At 43.9% G+C, this 18813-nt stretch overlaps 1 protein-coding gene across 1 annotated transcript in view; it reads left to right on the top strand.

Moving 5' to 3' along the window:
* The window catches only part of LOC109465298 (thrombospondin-type laminin G domain and EAR repeat-containing protein-like), a 35608-nt gene that overhangs the window by 2988 nt on the left and 13807 nt on the right, over nucleotides 1–18813 (top strand). The window contains 5 exon segments of the mRNA XM_019762494.1: nucleotides 811–1912; nucleotides 10033–10058; nucleotides 11439–11547; nucleotides 11549–11726; nucleotides 18116–18675. Coding sequence (XP_019618053.1) covers nucleotides 811–1912; nucleotides 10033–10058; nucleotides 11439–11547; nucleotides 11549–11726; nucleotides 18116–18675 — 1975 coding nt within the window.

The raw sequence follows: 18813 nt of genomic DNA, 5'->3' as shown, positions 1-18813 counted from the left end.
AGATTTCGTCTCCTCTCGGTCACATTCCTCGCACGACTGTCGTAAGAGTGCCATGAGCCTGTCGCAAGACAACTGCTTGTTGACACTTTACTGTGGGAACTGTATGTACATGTAGTATCACTTCCTTGTTATTTGTGGTTTAGCTAGAACTTGCTATGTAGTTCTTTCTTAGTAGTCCTCTCTTGGCAAAAATCCAGGCACTAGGCACCTAGCTCTGCAGGGGATCCCTTACAAGGGAAAGTAGGGCATTGTAACAAGGCAAGGTGCCAGGGAAAAGAGAAGTGTTTTCCAGTGATTTCTAACAATACGTAAATGATTAATCAGATTTATTGTACGACAGATGCTTAATGATCTTAGAAACAGAGGAAACTATATTCTTTGCAACAAGACCACTGCTCAAGTTGATAGGCAGCTGAATGTATTGTCTTTACTTAACAAATTGTGGCGGAAATCTAGTTCACTTTGAGGCGTTCGCACCACGAAAAAACAAGCAAACACGAAAACAATAGACCGTACACAAACAGCCGTCTGAGGCTCGCTTATCTCTCCGCCCTTTGCCGTGTTTGTTGACTTATTTCATAGTGGCCCTCGGCAGTGTAGTCTTTGGACGGAACGGGAAGGGTATTTGCGGCTTTGAGAATGAAAATTAAAATTTTGGGAAAAAAGCTTGCCGATTGCAGAACAGCAAATGGCTGTTGATCTTTCCTATTGCTTGAAAGTAAGAACTATTTGTTTGTCGACCTATCTATTTTAGATATGCTTATTGTCCGTGATATTGACAAGTGTTTTTGTACACTTCCAACCCTCTAGGTACGTGAAAGCCCGTTCCAGCCGCCGCCGTGCCGTGGTGTGCGCTAACGTGGCGGTGTGGCTGGTGGTGGCGGCGTTCTGGGTCCCCGGCGTCCCGCTAACCTACATCGCCGACCCGGCCATGTGCGAGCAGGACATGGTCACCCACCGGACCTACGACATCATCACCGCCGTCCTCTGCTACTACCTGCCGTCCTGCTTCCTGGTCGTCTGCCAGGTCCTCATGTTGATCAGGTTAAAGGGAAACGTGAAGAAGAAGGCGTTTCTGACTGCCAGTCACCATTCTCACAGCGGTAGCGCGAAACGGGCGGCGGGAAAAAGAAAACGGGCGGAGTCGGAGAGTTCCGTACAGAGCACGACAGGCTGCGACTTTTCTCCCGCGCCAGTGAGAAAGAACCCCCGCACAGCAGCTTGTACCGTGATCGCAAACCCAAGCAGTTCTCCACAAAACTCAGCAGGATATCTTCCAGAAGTCTCCCCACCCGTGTCGGATCATTCAAGTCGATTTCGAAGAGGTACGAGCTCTGGCAGCTCCCCTCTAGCGGTAAGACTTGGTATTACAGCTGTCATGAAAGCCGCGGAGGAGCAGACCGGCGTTCCTCCCATCCGACCGCGAGGCATCACCTTCCCTCTGGACGACATCGAAAAACCCTGCATTCGCGCCACTCGTAGTCTAGGCGACGAAAACCTCACTGATAACAAAACAAAAGTGAGGAAAACGAACAGTTTGAGCGAGCTGATTTCGTCGATCACAAAGAGTGCCGCCAGCACGACCCATACCCGTCACGCAGACGGGATGTGCCGGCGGGAGCGGGCGGCGATCCGGACGGTGATCATCATCACGGTGGTCTGCCTCATCTCCTGGCTGCCCTGGTACGTCGTCTACATGTTCCTCGCGTTCGACCCCGAGGGCGTCCCGCCGGCCGTGTACGATACTGCCTCCTGGATGGCGTACGGGAACTCCGCCGTCAACCCCATCCTGTACGGCTACCTGAACAAGGACTTTAGAGAAGTGTTCAAGAGGATTGTGAGGATGGGGAAGGCGGGAGACCGGTTCAGTCCGGCGGGGACGCCAAACCTGTCTCCCACGGGCACGCCGAGAGTCGCACAGCGGAGACAGGACACGGTCATGTGAAAACGCCTCCGCTCCTGAGGCGTCGCCAAAAAACGGGCGATATCTCTGCGACGTCTAATGACCGGTAGTGACCTCTGTCGATGTTTTTGTTGACTTTGCCTTTTAGTCAATTAATTATGCTTTGCAACTAGTTACTGCCTTCTTGTAAATGTATTTAATTATCAGGATTTTAAGGGAATTTTCTCGACATTTGGGACATTAGCCCGAAAAAGCTGCTGACCGAAAATAACCGCTAAATGCATCTCAGCTGATATGGCTGAGTCATTTAATTGTGCTTGATATCCCAACACAGACTTCCGGGTTTCCGCTAAATGCACTTTAGAGATCAATATTTTTGGAGAGACCTTTTCCTGAAAAAAGACTTCGTTTCATACGGCACGTGCGCATTTTTTCGTGCGATTTGTCAAGTAGGATAGCAAGGCTAAGACAATGCCAACCAATAACAAGGATCTACGACAATAATTTCTGTCATAAGGCGGCTGAAATTTGCACGACAAACTCACGATTGCCCTAAGAATGTCCTCAAGTTGTCGTAGACCCGTCGTGCGACAAATGTGATCCAACGCACACTGACCGAGGGTAACCCCAGGACCCAGTCAAATGTCCCTGGCGACATTGCCACTCCAATATTTCATCATTTTATTGTATAAGGCTTCCTACAAATGTACCTAGAGACCAGACTATTTAATAGACTTTCCTGCCCCAAAAATCCGTGGAATTTCTAGCTGACCTAGAATTAACCTAGAGTGACCCCTGTGACGTAATGACTACATTCCTAAGTCAGGTTATTATATTTGATAACTAAACACCATGTGTTGATAATGTATGGTATCCACTTAGAGAAACTATTACTCTGTGGAAACTAAGTGTTTGATAAACCCGTATAAGACACGACTATCTCTATGAGATAGGAAAAAACTTGGTGGTCCAATATATGGATATCGTTGTAACGTTTGGTAATATATATTGTATGAGTTGACTGTGAATTGCAATGTTTTCTTGTTTTTTTTGTGTGTGTCTCTGTTCATTTCAGAAGTTTTGTCAAAGATTTTCGTTCATCTAAAAATCTGAAAATTTATTATGTGTGTGCATACTACTAGTAGTCTTCTTTCACACATAATGTCCGTCGAAATGACGGCTATGTAGTTCAGAGACACCCGCTAGGTGCGCTTCTGTTCAGATTGGGCACCATGGTTTTGGTATGGTGACTTACCCATTCCACGTCAATGTGTATTCAGTTCAACCTCAAATATAACATCATTTCAGATATCCATAACATAATATATACCCTTGCCGGATACCTTATACTAGTATTCAGTACGAATATTCACTCCATTCATTACTTATATTCATTACGAAACAGGATATTGCATGCCAAGTTCTAGAGGTCTCTCAGTCTTTATTCTGAATACTTGTCTCAGGCAGTTTCTTGTGCTGATGTGTATCTGCAATGTGGGTGGTACGTGTTGCAATTGTCATATGAAGTTTACATAGAAAATCTCCGTATAAGACACTCTTCAAAATGTAAACCTCCCATCCAATGCGCTTTGTACGTAACTGTTGCTTTTGGACCCAATAGAAAGTAGGTGGGATCCACAAGCGGAAAGGATAACAAACAATGAATTTAAATGAGAGAGCTCCAAAAAAGGGGACCGGGTTGGTTATATACATGTATGAACGTTATGTCTTGTTGTTGCACATACATGTATTGAACAGGATATTTACATGTAAGGCATATCCAAGAACAAAGTGGTTGTCATGATATTGAGCCCCCTAGCGAACTCCTCTTGAACTACAGCGGTTCTTCCTTTTTGGTCATGAAAAGGCTTAGTTTATGGCTTGTGGGTTAATGCTATCGAAGGTTATGAAGGTGTTAGCAAGGGAATGTCTCGTTCCGTTTTCTCCCACGTTGACACTAGGTCTAGAATACACCAGGGATTAATTTACTATACATTAGCCAGATGGCTGCCGGTGTTACTACTGTATCTAAGGCGTGGTCACATTTGTTATGCGATTTCTTTGATCGCACTATTTTGAGAGAAGTTGCAAAAGACTGCCCATCACCAATATCTACGACAAACTTTTTTTCTGTCACAAGACAGGTTTTAGAAAACAACGTGTATTTTGTATGTATTTCTGTTGTTTTCAGTTGAAATCTGAGTACCAAAATGTGAGAAACGGCGTTTCGTGAAATTTCTTTTAAATCCCAGTCTCGGAGGAACCGGAGCAAATCTGCTGACTCTCCCCTAAAACTCCAGGGGATTTCAATTAACATTCTCTCTCTGGGAACATGGCGACTAATGACGGCACTGGTTCATTCCAGAAGACCGCTTCTAATGGCCTTTAATGACTGCAATTAGCAAATCAATTACGAATGTGGACACTACACGGATGGGGCGTCGGCAAATTAACTGTCAGCAGAATCTCCATTTCAGTAGCAAAAGTACACCACCTTCCTTCCTCGGTGACTTTGGAAATAGAAATCCCAGAATACAATGATAACGATAAAATTATCTATTGCAAATTCATATTTATCGCTGAATGCTAGATAATGAAATGTATGGATAACCTAGCAGCTGCAGTGTAAAGAAGTAGCGCACTACCTCAAAGTTTTTACATTTACTAATCTGACCCGGACTTGACTCTTCTTTGAAGGAAGTAGAAGATGACTTGACCTATGTAGCCTGGCGTTGAGGTTAACCAACCTGGAGTGCCTAGTTCCGAGGCTACTCAGGAATACTGTATTGTTTTAGCATATGCACTGCTGGAGGGTCTGATTCCGAGACTACATGTATATAGTAGCTCTGCATTGGAAGGTCTGGTATCGAGACTAACTAGGTACATCGGTATTGTTTTCGGACTCTGGAAGGTCTGGTATCGAGACTAACTAGGTACTCGGTAGTCCAGGTAACAGTATAGTACCTGAATGTTGCTTGGCTTGCTTACACACCCTGGGGGGTCTGATACCGAGGCTAACCAGGTACATCAGTATTGTTTACTCTCCCTAGTGCGTCCTGGTACCGAGACTATCCAGGTACATCAGTATTGTTTACACGCCCTGGAGGGACAGGCTTGGAGACAGGGTAAATAAACAAGGCTTAGTTCCACCTGCTGTACCTGACAATGACAACAACAACCCGCGTGCCAGCCAGCCTGTAGTGTTAGATGATTTACAGTACCGGTACATAGGTACAGTCAGGCAGTCTACAGACTATGACATATTACTGCGCAAAAAGAACAGTATAGATGTACGTACAGGTATAGGTATACATGTAGTACAAGTACAGGTGTAGGTATAAGCACAGGTATAGATATACAGGTACAGATATAGGTACAAGTGTGTACATAGTACAAGTACAGGTACAGGTATAGTACGTACAGTGCAGTATAGTACAAGTGCGGATACACGGTACACATGTACAGATACAGTACATGTATACAGGTACTGTGTTTCTAGGACAAGGAGGAGACGTTAGCACCAGATGGAGTGAATGACGGTGAGTCGAACCATCTCCAGCATTTCTTCGCTGCAAGTTCCCCGTTTGAAAACTGCTTGAACGCCGACCATCTGGTGGCTCCTCTTTGTGATTTGAGTATTTGGTGTGTTTGTGTGTGACCGACCAAGGGTGCACTGCAGCATACCAGCCCAATACTTCTGGGAACCTCCTTTGTTTTACAAGTTTATTGTTTTTCTGGTACCTACCGCATTCAGGAGAGCTGACATCTGCAGAATCTTCACGCTGAAAATTAGCTATGGCAACCTGCAGTTTGAAAACAACCTTGACATTCATGTTTAGAAACTTCGGTTCCAGAATTCACCCAGCGCCATTTTATGTTTATAGATGATCCACGGTCATCTTCGATCGTTCTACGAAATGTTGTCGTTGGATTCCGAGGCTGTGGCAGAGCCAACGTTAACCATCGACAGTAGTCTATGGGAACTTTTTCCGTCATAAGACAGTCAACTACTTTTGTGCGACACACCCACGACTTTCACAAGAAGCTCAATTTGTTGTCGTAATCCCATCGTACGACGGTTTTCACTAAAATGGAAAAGAAGGGAATTGACACCTCTTCGTCCGAAAGAAACAACACTGTAACATTGACCTTGATTCAATAGGATTGAATAGAATTGTTCGATGTCGTTTGAACAAGGCTTAAACAACAAGCCACTTTGTATGACTGAAAGTAAAACTTACCAATATTTCAAGTCCTTCCCCTTAATTAACATACCATAAACAATGCTTAATGCTCAAGAACTCTTGTAATACAAATGTTTATAGCGTATGTGATAACATTAGGTGTGTGTAGGACATACTGTATACTCGTACAAAGGAAGACTACTGTCGACTGAAGTATGTCATGTTGGTAAAATTACGGTATGGTATTTTCCTCACCATCCTGATTGCGGTTTCCGGCATTGTTCCTCCAGTCTGCGGGGAATGCGACACCGGAAAGTCTTTAATACCTCAAAATGGCTTTTCGACATGAATTAACATTCCTGGCATATATACAGATATATATATAGAAGGAACCCAGTTTACAGGACAGTGAGTTTTTGCCTTGGAAAGCTAACTACGGTGGTCTTTTTTTCATCAAGACCTCGCCAAATGTGTAAGGATTTATACAAAGTTAATGACTAGGACACTTACAGTACCTTACCTTCGTTAACCTGTCATATATCGGATTTTAGACACCGGTTAGGTCATCGGTTGCCCACCTGTTAGGTCAGCTACCAATGGTACTACATGGTACTTGAATGAATCGTTGCAATAAGAAAACAACTACAGAGCAACATAAGGGAGGATGCTAACGAATCTCTCCAACTGAAGGGAAGATCCACTCTTTTTCATTCAAACATTGGAAGCATTTTTTCTCAAACAAAAGCTCGCAAAAAAGACCACCGGTATATAATTTAAACCGTTTGTAGCTACGCCCCTTGTAATTTTTGTTGGGCAGTTTTCCGTTTGCCATATGGAACTTACAATTCAAGCTTTTGTAAATTACCATGAGAAGAATGCTATGAATGTAAAGCGTTTCTGTACACTGGTTTGTTATTTGTTTTCGGAAATAATTATAGGGTATGCAGTACTTTTTTCACTTCATTTTTTCGCGGATTTGCACGCTGTATTTTGCTGACTGACTACATGAGAGGTTTAAAACCACAAGAAGTCCATGAAATGTTGGAGAGGCGCCAAATAATCCCTCTCGCTTGTCCTTCCTCCCTTCTATAAATGTCACTCTTCAAACTTACATCAAAAACAACTTTGGAAAGCTCCACAATGCACACGACTTTCCCAATATGGGAGTTTTCTTCCCAGACCAGTGTTGACAAAGGCCGCAAAACGTTGGCTGTGGCCGGCGGTTTATAAACTCGTGGCCCCAGCATTTCGGCTCAGTGAACCGCGTAATTATGGTTGACCTTCCTCGCCTGTGTGTTAAGGCTGTGCGCCAGAGAAGACAGTACCTAGAAGAGCCCACAAAGACTCACGGCACAATAGACTTTTCAATCCCGCCCAGCGGTGGAGCGCGGCGGCTGTGGGGCGATGTTACGCCGAGAGTTTTGAAGTGGCGTTCCGCACATCGACGCCTTTCTATAGGAAAAACGCCCGTGGAACCTTTGAAATTCGCCGAAACGCATGATTTGAATACATGAAAATACTACGGTATAGATGAATAGCAAACGTTTTCGAAACGTTGGCTCTTCTTAAACAAGTGGCAGTGAATAAAGAACTTCACTATTCAGTCATTCACCAAATTGATGAAATTATTTATGGATGACCACAGTATAGTGCCCACATTTCACATGGCAAGCTTACTGCTTTTAAACCTTGTTTCGTTTGTATGTTGTAATTTGTTTTTTACTACAGCCAAAAAAACGCAGAATATTTTAAGTGAATACAAAAGACGAAAATGACTATTTCGCCTAATAGTAGACTTTCAAAATCTAGCAATGGTTACAACTGGTCGATTTCATAGCACATGCACAAACAATGAAGGTTGAAAATCAAATCACTAAGTAAATTTAAGAATTAGAACACTGAAACTAACACTGAAACGTTATCATTAAATGCTACCCAAGTCTTACAAAGTTCACTAAGTGAGACACTTTTTCCCCACACACATGACAGATGGCCTCCGTGTTTATGGCCTTGCAATGCGAGGCTATGTGACCTGTGACCTCCTAAGGTATTATCTAATGGTTCATGAAATGGTCATCATGTTTTACTGTGAACTTTTGTCTGTTCTTGTTTTTTGCCGGACCTCCCAGCGGGGGCCTGGTATTAATGACGTGCCAATAACATTAGCGATGCAAGGACGACATCTGTCAATCAACATGTTCACCAAGGCAGAAATCGCCGTTTTCTGGAAATATCTAATAATTTTTTCCAAGCAGACAAGCAGAGGTATAGGCTTTGACCTATTTGTGACGTGTTTTTATGCAATTTTATCGGTCTTTCTTTTTTGTATTGGTATCTTTTTTACGCTATCCAAATGGTGGCAAATGGGCCAGTTTGCATCCACCAAAAGACCTGCTTGGAGATTTCGAAATGTCCGGACTTGAGCTGCCCGGGAGAGCAACAACTAATTGTGTAGGAGGATGAATTAAAGTATCTAGGAATTTTGGAAATGTGCCCTCTCCTTCCTTTGTCCAACAGATAGGTTACAGACCTTTGTTTTTCTACTATTGTCAGAACCTTCTGTCAATATGAACTATTTCCGCCTATACTTCCTGCTGCTACAGGATGTTACTCTTAAACACCTGTACAACTACATGTGTACTAGTAAATGTACATTAGCCTATTTGCTGTTGACATTCGAATTGGCACCTTTTGTATGGTTCAACTTCGTTCGACCAAATCGTCCAAGAGTCTGAAAAATCTAAATTTCTTGTAGAAATCTTCCAAACTTCTCTTGATGATTTGATTAGATGACAGAAATGTGATAGAGTAGTGTGTAAAATTTACTGAAGAAGGTACTAGCCCCACTGTTAGATAGCTAACTCTGGTCACCCTTTCAACGTTTTTTCAGCCTTGAAAGAGTCTGTTTCGGGGCTATAACTGTCCCATGAGAAAGCTGCCATAGGTCCAGCTACAGACAGAACACCGTGTACACCAAACACACGCCTGTCAGAAATGATGTATCGCCTTGTTTTAACAATGTGAAAGATAAACTCTCTGCTAACAATCCCATCTCTATTAACCATTGTCTCTGGTATTTTTCCTTTTGTCTTCAGACGTGGGAGGTTCTGGAAGTTGACTTGTTTTTATGAACTGGAGAAATTTGTGTGAAAAAAAGAACCGATGAGTTGTGGCTAGAAAACAAAGTGCGTGATACGCACCGGCCTGCGCGCGCAGAGATTTTCCCACATCCAAATTTTCAGACGACTTTTGTACGTGAGATTCACCTTGGCGGGAAAAGTTCAATTTTTTGCCGTTTGACCGGTGGAGTCATCTCGCGCGAATGGTCGCTTTCAGACGGAGATTGAGTTAAAGTGTTTGTTAAATTTTTGATTGACATTCGGACGGGTAAAAATAGAGTCACTTGAGTCGTCGACGCAGGACAATAGCAAATATCATCATGAAAATACGTCCCAAAAGGTGTTTTGTGCAACAGAATTTCAGGGGTCAAATCAGAATATTTTAAACTCGCAACATGCCATTGAGTGTCACAACAAGCCATGTCATTCTCTGAAATCTGCGACACCTTCGACGAATTGTCCTCTCAGAAATACCACAGACAAGTTTGCGTCAGCTTCTTGGACAGATTTTTTCCCTTTTGTGTTGTCGCGACCTCGTCGCTCAGACAGTGTCTACAAGGCGACCCGTACCCGCGAGCAAAAACCGGGCAGAAATTCCCTCGTTAAGGGGTCAGTACAAGGGCTGCTGTCGGGAGAGACCTTCCAAAAGAGCAGCAGCAGCAGTCACAGGGGGTCCCCGGAGTAAATGGATTCTAATAATCTGTTCAAATGGCTGCAACTCCGAACCGTGGAGGCAGGCCTGGCTACAGAAAGGACTTCCCATGGTTAGCTTTTCAATACACTTAGCGGAGCGTAAGGCGGATTTCAATTAATTGCGACTAAAAAGAGTGGAAGAGGGTATAATTGTGCCCTGTGGCCTGGGATGGGATCACGTATCTGGGGGGATTTTCTCTCTGTTTTATTTTCAAACCACCCAGTCGGGCGGAGTTGGGGAGGGGGGCTTTCTGGACTGTCCTGTGAGTCTTATTTCACAGCAAACAAAAATACCATCGACATTCGACTGGCAAGAACTTCGTAAGTTTTAACACTACAAGCGACCAACCACGTTTTAAATTAAGGGTGTCTATAACAAAGACTGGTTTAACGCCTTTTTAGAACACCAATACTTCTCACAAAGTTTTAAAGTAAATTTCTTTCAAAAAGACTAAAAAAGTCTAGCTAAAAGACAAAATGTGTGTAAATATGAAGAGTATTTCTGTATGAGTCCCTCTTGTGTTCTCTTGTCTCACCCCTTCAATGCTTTCCGAATGAACTCCTCCCAAAGTAGTCAGTGAGGACAGTACTTTGAATAAGAATAGCCTATCATCTCCTATTGACTGGCATTTCTTCGCCTTGAGTCATGAAAAGCACCTCCGCTTCATCAAGCACAGGCCAGCCGGCGTGTTCGTCCCACCAGGTACACAAATATTCCGTATAGAAGTCTTAAAAGGATGAAATAAGACAGGACCAGACGCGCACAGCGACAAGACGTGGTACGTTTGACTCTACATTTTGTGGCACGAAACAGAAAACTGCGTGTCACACGTTGGACGGGCGGCAAGGTGGTTGCGCGGCGGCGTGTCGTCTTGGGCAGCGCGGCGGTTGGACGACGTACGGACGGGCGGCGGTCTGTGTGTAGCCGGAAGGGCTGCAACAACAGGACCTGTGCGGTGGAACTCTCTACCGTCTGGGCGCACGGGTCGGATCACGTATCCTGTTCTCAGACACCTCGTGTGCAGGTAACACGTCCTGGACTGACGCGCCTTTTACAGGACTAAGACATGGGAGGACGGGGCTTACAGCAAGGCTACCGGCACCGCAGCAGACCAACTGGGGTGTTTGAGGTTTGTGGTTGATTCTGAGGAAAATTTGGTGACATTTAACTGCGGTCAGCGTGTGTGCGACGTTTCCAGACCGGATGAGACGGGGTGTTATATAATATTGCCGCCTTATATTTACCACAACTCGCTGTTGTGACGGGATCCTACACTTAAGCCTTGCCGGTCGACTGTGGGCTTTTTCATCGGAGTCGCGACCACACAAAAATTCGGGCGAACTTTAGACACAGAATAGCGGCGGAAACATATCTTGTCTTCAAGGACAGCTAGAAGCATTGTTGGTCGCTATTACAGAGGGAAGAATGCAGCTGGGCATTTAAGGTGGACAGAAAGACGTCGTCTATTGCTGTTCTTGTGATCGCGGAGAATTTTGGAACTTCTTGCGAGGGACGTGTGTCTGTGTATCTAGTCTGAGCTGGAAGGAAAGTCTCAGTGGGATTGGCGGGAGTCAAGTATGTAATCCGGCAGTTCAAGTGGCGGTTCTACAGCCCGAAATCACCGCTTGTGTCAGCACTCCAACCCGGGGACGCCTCCAGGGCTGCCCGGCAACACCAGTACCAGTCCCGCCACCTACACCACATAACACCCGCCGACATGAACTTGATCCGCGGGCGCGGCAGGACCTGGCTGTGGACCGTCGTCTGGAGCCTGAGTCTCTCGGCGGCGCTGGCCATCCCCTCCCGCCTACCCAGGCCATGTACAAGTAAGGAATGTTCTGATACATCGGTACTTAATTACTGTAAACAGCCACACTAAACAACACGCATGACTTGGCGTTGCCCTGGGCTGGCCACTGGGTAGGTACTCACACTTCCACACAGATCAAACACTAAAACATAGCTACATCACATAACACGCATACTTCTATATAACAACACTACCTTTCTATATCATAACTCCTACGTGTCGCTAGGCGGCATTGAGATTAAAACAAACAGGGAGTGTTTTAAACAACAATTGCCGACGGTCGTAAAGTATAGGAACAATGCCTGAGCCGGCTACCGCTGGCGGACTGAGCTCAGGTTTTAAAAGATCACATTTTTACTGTCCGGAGAGGGTCTGACTATCCCTGTGGGTTGTAGAGTCATAAATCAGACCCTAATGCCGGCCTAATGTGAGGATCTGTGCGGGTGTTGTTGTAAATATTGGGGCAGGCCGTCTGAAGGACATGTGCACCTCTAGGGGAAAATGGCGGACGGACCGAGAACTACCCATTCCAACCATTCAGTCATTCAAACAAACACTTCACACCTTCTAAATTTAACTATGTCAAATAAATACACTTCATCCAAACGAATTCTACTAAACCCCAAGCTGTGCACATTGGTGTAAGGTTTTATTTTACTAGCATGTTTTGGGTTGTAACGTTTAAAGGCTTAAATGTGGCTTAAAGAGTTTGATATATTGACAAACTCGATCAAACCACTTCAGTAGTTGACAATTGCAACACGTCAGAAATAACAGTATACTGAAACTGTCAATGTACAAAATAGTGTATTGATAGACTAGCTTTAATGGGCAACTTAAGCTACTGCTAACAAAATAGGTTCGGAACACATGTAGATATCCCTATGACTGAAGAGATGGCCCTTTACACTCTATCTCTAGATACGAACTTTTGAAACGATTTTTACTCCCTGTAGGAGGTTAGTGAGCTCAGCGGAGTATTGTAATCGGTTGTGATTTTTTTATTTCATTTTATTCAGTAAATGTTTTGATTCAGTAGAGAGTTTGATTCGGCAACATTCGTTGCAGGATAGGTTTACGACATTCTTAAGACAGCCGTGGATGTGTCTTAAGACACAAATTTTTGGTTGTTTCTTTGTCTTTCAACTGCTCTCACAACTTGAAGAGGTAGTAACACGTTTGAGTACTTCACCCCGGTGGTTGAAACGAAACCAGTAGCTGATGATGAAATTTCCAACTTCCCACTTAAACATGTCATCCGAGAAACCACAAGGATTTCCAGATAACAATGCTATGGGAAGGACCAGGTGTCGCTCTTAAAGGAGCATTATGTAACTTTTTTTACACCAAAAATTGAAATATTTTCGCGAATTGAAAAAATCTTATTGTGACTATGATTTACTTCCAATTTTAGATATATTCGTGCAACATGCGTGCAATTTCTGGCATGGCGCGCTAAAAGAGCCCACACGAGGCGCACTCAGTTTGTGGTACCACCACAAAGTACCAGAATGTAAACAAACATGACTGGCAGCTGTGTTACTACTTTTAAGCCCCCCTCCTCCCCCACACGTCAGATGGTGATGTCCCCATGTAGCCACCCTCCCTCATGGCGGTGCGATTTCCCGTTTCCGACAGTCTATTGTTCGTACGGCGTAACTTTCTCCCTACCTGTCAACTCTCCCTCGCTACTACATTCCACATAAATCAACAAAAAACTATGGCAAATCTTTTGCTTATAAATCAGACTATATTTCATCTGTTTGTGTGAAGGAATTCTCATGTACACCATGAAAATGCAAGTTATTTTTGCTAAGCACAAACGGGACTGTAATTAACGTTTAGACCTTAGATCAAGTAGTATAAGCTGATTCATGTATTGTTTTGTACGTAGGTAAATTCTGTTGTACGAGTACCCACGTTTCTGTCTGTATGTTTACATGATCTTACGAAAGTCGCTGTACTTTTGTTGTGTCACTTAAGTTTCTATATTTCTATTAATTTGCAATAAGATAAACACAAACAAACAAACGGAATATCAACGTGCGCCCCGCCTAGTCCCAGCCCGGTGCATTTTCTATGCCTTATTGAAGTGGAAGAAGGTGTTTAAGAACGTTTATACAGACGTTTGTCCGGGTTCAGTCTGGCTGAGAGTTTGTTTTGATTGATCTGAGACCTAACGCGTTATAAACGGGTCACGGGGTGGGATAATCACCCGACACTGACGGCTTTATTTACAGACAGGTGGAGGTGTTAGCGTTAAACCCCCGGTACAATGGTCAGATTAGGGGCGGACTAAAGCTGCAACGTTAAACCTGGCCGTCAATCACTCCTGTAGGAGAGACCGTGGCCGGGGGTTTAAACGGTTATGCCGCTGTGGTCAAGACTCCACCGTAAATCGGACGGAAAATCGACTGAAAGTAAGACTCCCAGTTTACACTCCACTGCAAGTGTGAAGGCACGTCTAGTTTGTGTCATCCGTTTTGTCCAAACGTATGTTGTATTCTCAAATGACCCCTTGCCACTACTCCCAACTCGACCTCTATGTAAATCCTCCCCGGTGGCCGAATTGAGCGTCAACAAAAACAGAAATAAATTAACAAACAAACAAACAAACAAACAAACAAACAAACAGACAGATTCTTTTACATCCGATAGTTCCGAACGACAGCTCATACAAGACTACCATCTACATTTTCCTACAAATTCTCCGACCGACTTTTGTTAATATCAAAGCCTTTTTGATAGAAAGAACAATAAGCTACGACACTTTGACAAGACAGTTACTTTTTGACGTACGATACAGCCACGACTGGCCCCAGAATACCCACGACTTGTACACCTATCGTACGTCAAATGCGACCGTGCCTTAATGTAGAATGCTTAGTGTGCTCCTCCCAAACGGCACGTAGACAATATGGCCGTCACAACAACGTTCTTTTGTCATTCCAACGTCCGACTTCAGACGAGATAATGGCATCCGATTTTAACGAGTTTAACCTTTCACAGATGTTATCTGTCAATCGCTATGAAAGGCTTCTATTAAGGGTGAAGATGGGAGGGTACTGGTTCTATCTCACACAGACAATAGGACTTCCTACTCGGAGATTTAGTCTTAAGTATAGATCTTGGCGAAGAATTTCTGGCGACGATTCCTTTAAGTCTTTATCTAATACGTAATGTCTTAATGTTCTGGTAATGGCATCATACAGTCCATACCATAGGTATGGATTGAAATATTGTGTTATATCCTGAATCTTTGCCAAGGAAACTTAATGCCATCTATTCCTTAGCATATTTTCGTCATATAATTTCTTAGTTGTAGCGTTTCAAATGATAGTCCCAAACAAGTTATATTACTTGAGGATCCCCATTATTTTGCGGTACGACTAACAAATAGCTAGATCCAGCCTTCAGTATAAAATAAGCAAACAAGCACCGTCAGAGACATCGCATTTTTCCCTCATATGATATATTATGAGATTCAACTTACTACGTAAAATAATAACTAGCATATTCGCTTTGTAAATCCAGTTTAACGCCCTGAAATCGCTTTAGGTGCCTTTAACTTGGCAGATAGGTACCCTGTACCAGTGGTGACAGCTCACACGATTGTGTGACAATTTCCAGACTCGTCTTTCTGCCTGGCCAAGGGGCACAAACTTGTAAAACAAAATCAACGCCTCTTGTCATATTAGCTTAACAAAATGGCGCTCTCATCATGACTTTGTGTTGTTTCCCAATCTTTCAGATGATTAGCAAAATTACAGTCCTGGGATCTATTCTGATAGAAGTTTTCTTTGATGGTTATCTGGGGTGCCGCGTGACCAAACCACGATTGCTTATGGCAACACGTTTGAAACATTTATCTTGTTGGTTCGGTGACATTTGTACAAAAGAATGTTCATAGGTATAGTCTGATACAGATACAGATACACAGTAGCAAGAACGTGATATCGTCCTTACCAGTACAGACTTCGGGATATGCGTACGTCAAGTCCCGCGGTGTGTCTCGCGGGATTTCGCGGTATCCTGTTCAGGATTTCGCGGGATAGCTCTGGCATTATGTGGAATTGCAGGGTCTCGTTTCCATAATCAATAAGAAAATGGTGCAGTAGCCTTCTTTGCTGAGATGAAACGTTCATACTGTGGATAACTTGTGTTGTTTGTATGGAGAAAATCATCAATGGATCCAATCTATGCAAAACAAGGTTGAGGACCTTATTTTAGTTAGGTTTAATAGTATCGTTTAGCGAAGGTGCAAGGTCAGTTCTTGATATCTAGCCACATAGAGGGTTAAATGTTCCTTTCTTAATCTATTTATTTGAGAACAGTTGGGAGTCAGAACAAGCCTGGGAACATCATCTTGGATAGTATACCGACAAACAAGAGTGCTCTAAACACAGTTGACTGGTAAGAAAAGAAACGACGGACCCCCAAGTACCAAAGCCCAAAACGACAATGCGAAATAGCTTCTCTATGCCAGTTTTAACCCTTCCACACCCATCCTTTCTAACAGTGGTTAGCAATGGATGTGTCAGGGTTGGAGTCCTGTCTTGGTATGATTGGAAATAGGCGTGGAAGGGTGGGAATGGGTGTGGGAGGGTGGAAATGGCCTGGAGAAGCTTTATAGCATTGTCGCTTTGGGCTTTGGTACCCCAACAGAGTGAAGTACACTCATAGGTGTCTGCTTGGGTGTTCGGAATCACCTGCTAATGGAATAACGGCCCGAGCTTTCGGGGAATGTCGGGACAAATACAGGTCACATTGTTACCCTGGCCGGTAGAATACGATCTCACGCCTAGCTGATTAACGTCAACAAATATCCGTGTGTGGGGGGAAACAGGACGCACCTTTTCTCGGCCCCAGAAGTTTACCGTCACTGCCTAGTGGCTCGTTCAAGTCGCGCTATTAGTTTACGCCGGTTGTCGGGGTACGAGTGTTGATAGTTCTGAGCCACTGCGGCTGAAATGAGCCGTGTAGAGCACAGGTATGTCGTCAGACTGGCCTGGGAGGTTTTCCCGCGTTTTCTGGCGAGAAATAAACTTGAGAAAACCTTAGAAAACATGACAGAAGAACGTGATCTACACTCAAGAGCATCACGAAAAAGCCACTGTTCAATCACATCTTAAAGGTATAAAACTGTCTTCAAATCTACCAAGAAATAAAGGAAAGAATTAAAAAGTTTGATACAATGTGACATCCTTTCACTCTTTTCTTTCCAGTTATCAAAAAAGGACCACAATTTGCGATACGAATTTACAACGAAACATTAACGTATAGTCCATTAAGATCGTCCCGTGACTGAACAGTACTAGTCTGTGTTTGTTTGCTTTGTGGACTAAAAGCCAGTTTTTGTATAAACAAATGTTGAAGGAGATCTCGGTATCAACCCTTTTAGAGTCGTCTGCGGTGGGCGAACACACGGCTATCATGGCTACATATCAGCGAGATGGGGGCATGTAGATGTTTTACACTGCAAAAAATGTAAGCATATCTTAAAGCATGCGTAAAGGTACACGTAAGAGAAGAAACGGAACCATTACGCATTGTTTTATGTGTGCTTAAAAATGAATTTTGGTGCAGTCAGTTACGTTGAGAAAGATCTACATTCCCGACATTGACAACTATGCGACGTTTAGCTAAAACGTGAACTTGAGATATACCTATTCAGTACAATGCCTCATATTTATACATCATTTGTGTGCTTCTTCTTTTGCGGCTGTCTGATACAGTTTTGATGTTTAGTCAACCCACACCATATGATTTTTATGGTGTGCATTTTTCGGAGACCTAAGAAGTTCGATTTTTCTGCTGTGCAGCTCTTAGCATCAACGGTGGGTTCAAACAAAGTGTTTGACTGACTTGCCAAAGCCTATTAAGTTGAGAACCAAAACGCCATAAGCCTATTTCGCATATTTGAGTTCACCTTTCCGAATCAGCGGATGTTAAATGGGCCGCTTGGTTCCGTTCTGGAAAACTTGCTGCCTAAACCATGATCTTCTAGGTCTGATATAAACAACGCCTTAGCATAACCAGGTTTGTTACAATAGAAACACTGACTGTGCATAAACTGGATATGTCACGGCAGGTGTCAGTACAGTAAGCAACGCTGACATACAGTCAGTGCACATGCACGTATAGGCGAACGCACGCAAGCACAGACCCACACGCATACACACACGCACGCGCGAGCGCACACACATACATAAACATACATATACATGTTCACACACACATACATGCGCACAAACTCGCGCGGACACACACATACACTCAAACACGCACGCACACATATAAACACATACATAAACACACTCTATTCCCCTTAGTTGTTATATACAGTGTAATAAAATCTTCTTTGCTAATAAACCCTTCAATGACTCCACACGTCTGTTTCCCCAGACCTCCAGCCGATAGACCTGCTCGCCAGGGCGCTGGAGTACCAGAGATACCTGCCCAGCGGTACGGACATCACCATCGACCGGGCCCACAGAATACACGCCATCTCCTTCTCCCCCGACACCGGGACCTTACAGGGCGTCAACTTCCCCTCCAACAGGGTGTTTCTAAACTGTGAATACTTCCCGGAGGAGTTTTCCATCCTTGTCACACTGAAGGCAAGACTGAACATGAAGGGGAACCAGTATATCCTATCTCTTGTGCAGGAAAGAGTGCACAATATTAGGCTAGCCATAAGGATTACGAGATTCAAAGTGTTCTTCGACTATAGCAGTTCGGGCGGACACGTCGTGAAAAAGTCGTCGCCTTCATTTGCTACGGAGATTGCCGACGGCGAGTGGCACACGTTCGTCATCACGGTGACCGGAAATGACGTAGGCCTGACGGTGGACTGCAGGCCGCCGTACTTTACGTACTTGGACAGAACATTTCCGGCGTACTTGGACACCACCGGGACAAAATTCCACATCGGAAACAAGAGAAGAAGAAAGGAACAATTCACGGTATGTCCTATTATCTCTCCTTCGGGTGATCTCCACTTTTATCTGGAGTAAAAGTGGTTTGTTTATTTGTTTTCACTTTCCGTCATGACCTTGATGTTACACAAGAACAACAAACACACAAACAAACATCGGACACGC

This window comes from Branchiostoma belcheri, unplaced genomic scaffold (genome assembly GCF_001625305.1).
Source record: "Branchiostoma belcheri isolate BF01 breed outbred unplaced genomic scaffold, Haploidv18h27 scaffold15, whole genome shotgun sequence".
Lineage (NCBI taxonomy): Eukaryota > Metazoa > Chordata > Leptocardii > Amphioxiformes > Branchiostomatidae > Branchiostoma > Branchiostoma belcheri.
The sequence above is the reverse complement of the archived record's forward strand: the minus strand, read 5'-3'. Positions and strand labels throughout refer to the sequence as shown.